At 39.6% G+C, this 6,412-nt stretch overlaps 1 protein-coding gene across 1 annotated transcript; it reads left to right on the top strand.

The window, feature by feature from the left end:
- Positions 1 to 385: 385 nt before the first annotated feature.
- Positions 386 to 6,192, top strand: LOC106910550 (tubby-related protein 3). The gene is made up of 12 exons (XM_014977222.2): positions 386 to 902; positions 1,686 to 1,845; positions 2,355 to 2,585; positions 2,703 to 2,819; positions 2,939 to 3,091; positions 3,178 to 3,344; positions 3,425 to 3,586; positions 3,701 to 3,813; positions 4,952 to 5,066; positions 5,164 to 5,262; positions 5,377 to 5,548; positions 5,638 to 6,192. Exons 1-12 carry the CDS (start codon positions 861 to 863, stop codon positions 5,769 to 5,771), a joined length of 1,665 nt encoding a protein of 554 aa, XP_014832708.2. The 5' UTR covers positions 386 to 860; the 3' UTR covers positions 5,772 to 6,192.
- The last annotated feature ends 220 nt before the right edge of the window (positions 6,193 to 6,412 follow it).

Below are 6,412 nucleotides of genomic sequence, written 5' to 3'. Positions count from 1 at the left end.
CAGGTTTTTACTGTTAACGAATGGGTAGCATATGTATAATTTACCCATTATTTTATAATTCCTTAGCTAACTGAAAAAATCTATTACATTTTATATGATTTTTTTAGATCATATTTACCACTCTCCAAAATCACTTTTTTCAGTGTAGTATGTTGATTGTATGTGGTAAAGGGATAAATCTGTCCCGCTGTGCCAGTAACAGCCAGGTTATCTCTTTCCCATTTGTTTTTGGAAACTTTACACCAGCGCTTCTCAATTCCCGTCCTCACGCCCCCCCCCCTTGCTCTGCATGTTTTAGATGTGCCTCTATTCCAGAACAGCTGATTCAAATGATTGCATGACCGTCAAGTACTCCAGAAGCCTGTTAATCACCAAAATATTCAGTCCAGGTGTGTGGCAGAAGGGAAACACCTAAACATGCAGGGCAGGGGGGCCTGAGGACTGGAACTGAGGAACACTGCTTTACACAAAGATTAAGCAAGTCAGATTGCTGGCTGGAAAAAGACTATCAGCAGCAGAGCACCGCCATACAGTTTGGTCTCTCGGGTTTCACCAGGACCAACAGGCCATAAAATCTTCCTAAAAACAGCCATGTGAAGCTTGTTCGTGTTCGAGTAGAAGCTGTGCTCTAAGAACATTATCCCCCTTTAATCCACTTTGCCTTCTGCTGCGTGCAGGTGGACAGACGGCCAGATGGAGCTGGGTGGCACAAACGCCAACCTCCACACTTAATTGCAACAAACTATTTATCTCAGAGACAAAGTCAACTAATTCACTAAGAGTTGACGGTGCATTTCATCTTTTTGTTGCCGTCTACTCCTTTTCATGCTCTGTGGTTAGGTGCCACTCTTTGCTTTGCTATGGAGGACCAGGACATAAGGCAGCAGAAGCTGGACAACCAGGTAAACACAGGCTGATTATTTAAGCAGTAAACAGGACGAATCTGTGATTGGGTGCACTAACATAACTCCTTATTTGTTTTTCTAGAGTGATCTTGTTCTAGATTTAGAGAAATTGAGAAGCTCTGATCATGTTGTTGTTTTTTTTACGTTATCTTTGTATTTTCTCTGCATGGAAAGACTTTGCGCTTGTCATTTGAACTTAATATTCCTGTGGGATCATTAAATTGTGTTTTGTTGTAACATATAACTTTACAATTAATTAAGAATTAATCTCTCGAGACTAGAGTGTCATTGGGTCATGGGTGTACGAGCCACCTGCTGGTTAGGCATCTGATCAAGGTTTACTTGTTCTCCAAAGCATGATGGTGTCTTTGAAGAACAAAATAAATAAATAAATGTGAAATTCAGTTTTGTCATTTAATGCTGCATTTGTTGTTCATAGAAAATGACTATAATGGGTGTTGAGAACAATAATTAATTTTACAGGTAAACTTGTACATCGATATTCCCCCTGATTATACACACCAATTAAATGAATGCACATGATATGCGTCTTTGTAAACCTCTGACTGGTTCAACATTGTGGTATCCACATTGTAGTAAATTATTAAAAATAATTTGTGCACTTCTGCACTTTAACGACAATGTTGGTTGACGTTAAAGTGTAAACACGATGATGTAATGCATCATTTTCATTTTTCTTTTTTTTTGTTATTCAAAGGCAAAGAAAATTTGTCCAATTATTTCAATCACTTGTTCGGCATTTTTGATCTCCCACCCTAGCGAGCTCTTTTGATGAAGAAGCAGCAGAAGAAGAGAGCAGACGCTCAGATGGTGGTGGCCAATAGAGACGCTCGCCAAAAGAATCGAAAGCACAAGACGGTCAGCTCAGAAGAGACGCCTCTGCTGATCTCTCAGTCCCTGAGCAGCACATCTCTGAGTGGTCAGTATTTGAACAGGGTCCTGTTGTTTGCGAACAACGATCCACTCGTCATCATTTCCAGGGGTGTAATTAATGAATTTTAAAACCAAGAAAATAACGTGAAAGTTCAAATTTATTGTGGGTCTTGTCACATCTGGTGGCTGCCTGCTGCTGGGAGCATATAGGTTATGCGCTTTTATGCTGATCTTGTAATGAATAAAGTAACCTGACATTAAGTTTGTGGAATGATAATCATCTCAGCCCTAGCAATTGGTAAAAGTCCTCTCCATGCCAGGAAATGAACTAATTTAGACGAGCTTTATCATTTACCAGCTACCAAAAAGACTGATCATAATTCCAGGCAGAATTAAGCCAGTGGCTTTTGATGCTTATATATATATAAAAAAACAGTTTCTCTGAAACTTACTAAAGAGCATTAATCCAAATATTAGTAGAGGGTGCATGCATATATTTGAGCCAGTATGATCATTGCATTTACAGTGTGTTCTGTTGATGTTTGTTTCCTGGAGATCAAGTGGAGCATGCCCATGACAACCCCCTGGACGAGATCACATTGGGCGAGGGTGACGTGAACGTGAGTTCAGAACCGGACGAAACGCCTCCAGAGAAGCCCGTCACTCCCAAAACGATGGACTTAGAGGTTGACCGAGAGCCTGAGGTAAATGGTAAAGAAGAGAACGTAGCCCCCGAGGAGGTAAAAAAGACCAAAAAGAAAGATGTGAAAAAAGACAAAACCAAACGTAAGACTTTTTTTTTTTTAACTGAGACTGTACAAAGTTTAGATTTTATGCATTTTTATGAAAATCATAGACGTTTGCCACATTTAATCATTTACCAGAAGTTTTCTGGTTCTTTAGGAGTGGAAGAGACAGAAGAGGAACTAGAAAAGGAGAAGAAAGAGAAAAAGGCAAAGAAAAAAGACAAAGTGAAGGAATCTGTCGACACGCAGAAGAACAACAAACAAGAACGTAAAAGTAATGTTGGGAAACGAGCGCGTTCATGCTATCCGTTCTGTGACCATAACACTTTAAGTCAAGCTTTTGTGTCATCCTGCTGGGTTTATTTAAGACGTAAGCAAACATTTCTTTTGCAGAGAAGCATTTGCAGGAGGATTCAACCCCTGAGACCAAACCAGAGGTGAAGGATGATGCTCTAAAGGATAAACGCAACGAGAGCGACAAAGACGAAGACGATCCTCGGGAGCCCGAGACTCCTTCGCCCATGAAGAAGAAAACTCTGGATACGTGTGAGTGATTATGTGATCTAATTTGCTGTGCAATCTGCAGCTCTGTTGAGCTAATGAAGACAAGTTTTTCACATTATAATTTGCAGCCAGGTGTCAAATAAGTGACGAGAGCAAAGATGAGGAAATCCAAGAAGAATCTGAGCGGAAGAAGGAGAAAAAGTCAAAGAAAGCAGAGAAAACTCCTTCCACTCTGGCGTCGTACAACTCCAACTGTAGGGAGACGTCGTCCTCAGGCAGTGAACATAACGAAAGGGTGAGGCTTTAAAAGTATTTTTTAAAGTGAATATTGAAAAAAAAACATTATCTGTGGAATTAAATTGCATCCTATTTCAGGTGACTTCTCCGATGTCCGTGGAGGACCTTGAGAATTTTGCCCTCCGTCCCGCTCCAAGAGACGTGACCATCCAGTGCAGGGTCACCAGGGACAGGAGAGGCATGGAGAAGGGCATCTACCCAACTTACTACCTCCACATGGAGAAAGAGGACGGCAAGAGGGTGAACATTTTTCCTTGTGAAAATCTTTCTCAAAAAATGCAAAAAAAGTTAAATGAATTGCATTTAACTTTAGAAACAGACTGTAATCTATTGCTCTACTGTTTCACCTTAAAGGTGTTTCTGATGGCGGGCAGGAAGCGAAAAAAGTGCAAAACGTCCAACTATCTCATCTCCATCGACCCGACAAATCTAACCAGAGATACAAACTGCTACATCGGAAAACTAAGGTACAGACTAACGTTTTCTGCTTATTGTAAGGAAGGTTTTCCTCAAATCGTATTGAAAGTTGGAGCTGTTTTATCACCTCAGCTTTGCATGATTACGACTTTTAGTACCGACAAGCAACTTTGAGACATTGCACGATAATAAAAAGAAGGCACACCCTCTCGTAAGGTATAAATTACTTTGTCTGCACCAGGTTTGCATAATCTAAGTGTGCAAAGCACATACCACAGATTCCACAGTTTTGAGCGGTGTACCTCAAGTATTCTGGACACTTACAAAATACTGTGTGAAACCCTGACGTTTACAGAAGGTGAAGGATTTCACATTAAATGTACCATTGAGGTGAAGGATAAACTTACTTAGTGCATCTGTCTTTAGTTGTTTGTTTCCTCAACAAAGCAATTGAAAACCAATGATGGCTTTTACCGTGTGTAGTGTTTACCGTAGAAAGTACTCCTGCTTCGATGCTTTATTGTGTCGCTATGTCCATTTCCTTGATGAAACTGAAACTAAACAATTGCTGCAATTATCTCTTTTCACGTCTTTGTTGTATAAAAGCAACACTTGGGTTGGTGTGTCTGTGTTTAGCTGTATTTAATTCCTGCTATTTAACGGGGTGAGAGGTTATTCCTCTTCAGTCTTCACGATGAAGTAGCTGCTTGTGAACCGGACATGTGCCTTGAGAATTGCCTCAAAATGACATTGGTAGACAAATAAATTGAGTTAAACAGGACTTCCATGACTTTACTTTTTCCTCTTGGACTTTTTTTTCTTGTTGTTTTCCCCCAGAGTCATGGTTCTTCTTTCATCCGTTCTTAAATGACCGAAAATGTATTTGATTTGTTCTTTAAACAAAAGAACAAATGGCAATGTCACGATACCACAAAAGTTATTGATATTCTACAATTTTAAAGACATGCAATGTGCAACCTATTTATTGTTAGATCCATTTGGTTACGTTACTACAAACAAATAAAACATGACACAAATGTCCAAAATCCCAAATCTAGTGCTGCATAGTCCTCAAACCCAATGGCGACACATTTTTACAATGTCGATCTTTTAAATTTGAAACCTCAGTGTTCTTTTGCACACATGTTGTGGTATTGCTTTTAAGAGTTTAACTCTCATTTGCTTCAGGTCCAATGTTCTGGGAACAAAGTTTACGGTCTATGATGGAGGTGAAAACCCAGAGAAAAAACCTTTCATTAAAGAGAGTGAGTCAGTGCGGCAAGAACTGGCAGCCATATGCTATGTGAGTCCCAAACATGCATACACACAGACACACACGCTGCTTCGCACAACATAACAAGCGGTAAAACCTAGAAGACACACAAATTATTCTTTTCCAGGAGACAAACGTTCTGGGTTTCAAGGGTCCGAGAAAAATGACAGTGATCATCCCTGGCATGCTGGAGAACGATGAAAGAGTGTCCATTCGCCCCAAAAATGTAAGTCTTTGTTTTAAAAAAAAAAAAAAAAAAGACAAATAATGTTCAGAATCGGTCATGAAGTTGGCTAAGAGTCAAATATTTCAGCCGAGGTGACAGTCACGTTTATTTCAGGAGCTCGAGACTCTTCTGGTGCGCCACTCGAATGGAAATACGGACAAGCTGGTCACTTTGGTGAACAAATCCCCAAGCTGGAATGAGCAGACTCAGTCGTACGTGCTGAACTTCCACGGACGTGTAACGCAAGCCTCCGTGAAAAACTTCCAGATCATCCACCCAGACAACGGTAAAATAACCACATTTCTCTCACGACTGACAAACCTGTTGATGTGTTTCGCCTGAGCTCTTCAAACGCCGTTTTTATGTCTCTTCCAGAGGATTACATTGTGATGCAATTTGGTCGTGTGGCAGAGGACGTTTTCTCCATGGATTATAGTTTTCCTATGTGTGCCCTTCAAGCCTTTGCCATCACTCTGTCATCCTTTGATGGCAAACTGGCATGTGAATGACCACACCCAAAGTGCTTAACAAGATGTGTAAACATCACAAAAAATGTGCTAGTTAAAACTGAAGCTACACCCATTATTTAACGCGGGACCATGTTTGATTATATCTGCTACACACACAACTTGAAACGTACCACAAATGTGACAGAAGAGTTGTTTTATAGGTCCTCTGATTGTCTTTTTCTTTTATTTTTATTTTAATTGAAATACAAGGCAATATTACATAGCTTTCCTTTCATACTTTCAAAATGTGTATGTGATTTGTGCAATTAAACTATTGTGCTATTTAATGAGAAATCTGAAATATTAAAAGAAAAGATTGAGTATTAAGATTTACCTTTTTTTTTTTTAAAGCAGTAATATAACACATTTGTTTGCCATAACCACTGACTGTTTCATTTTATAATAAAGTTCGTGATCTTTACATGTGCACTGTTTTTTTTTTTTTTGCTCAGGCAGAGAAGGTCTATTTAAAAATCATCCTTTACACATGCAATCCCTCAGGATGTGGCACGTTACATCTTTTATTGTTGTCAGGGACAGGCGCAAAATGTCGTCTTCAATATTTCAGTCTTAGTCCAAATGATTTGGATCTTTATAGTTCATGAATCTTCAGGTGGCGGCCAAAACATTCTGTATAAAAT

Source organism: Poecilia mexicana, unplaced genomic scaffold (assembly GCF_051168715.1).
Source record: "Poecilia mexicana isolate PSO_F unplaced genomic scaffold, ASM5116871v1 scaffold_11, whole genome shotgun sequence".
NCBI lineage: Eukaryota > Metazoa > Chordata > Actinopteri > Cyprinodontiformes > Poeciliidae > Poecilia > Poecilia mexicana.
Note: the sequence above shows the minus strand (reverse complement) of the source record. Positions and strands in the feature narration are given on the sequence as shown.

Bases quoted from the DNA above. Each gene is read 5' to 3' on its own strand.
- LOC106910550 (XM_014977222.2), top strand. From the start codon at position 861: ATGGAGGACCAGGACATAAGGCAGCAGAAGCTGGACAACCAG. The intron at 1,846-2,354 runs GTCAGTATTTGA...TGTTTCCTGGAG, and splicing joins GAGCAGCACATCTCTGAGTG to ATCAAGTGGAGCATGCCCAT. The intron at 3,814-4,951 runs GTACAGACTAAC...CATTTGCTTCAG, and splicing joins TGCTACATCGGAAAACTAAG to GTCCAATGTTCTGGGAACAA.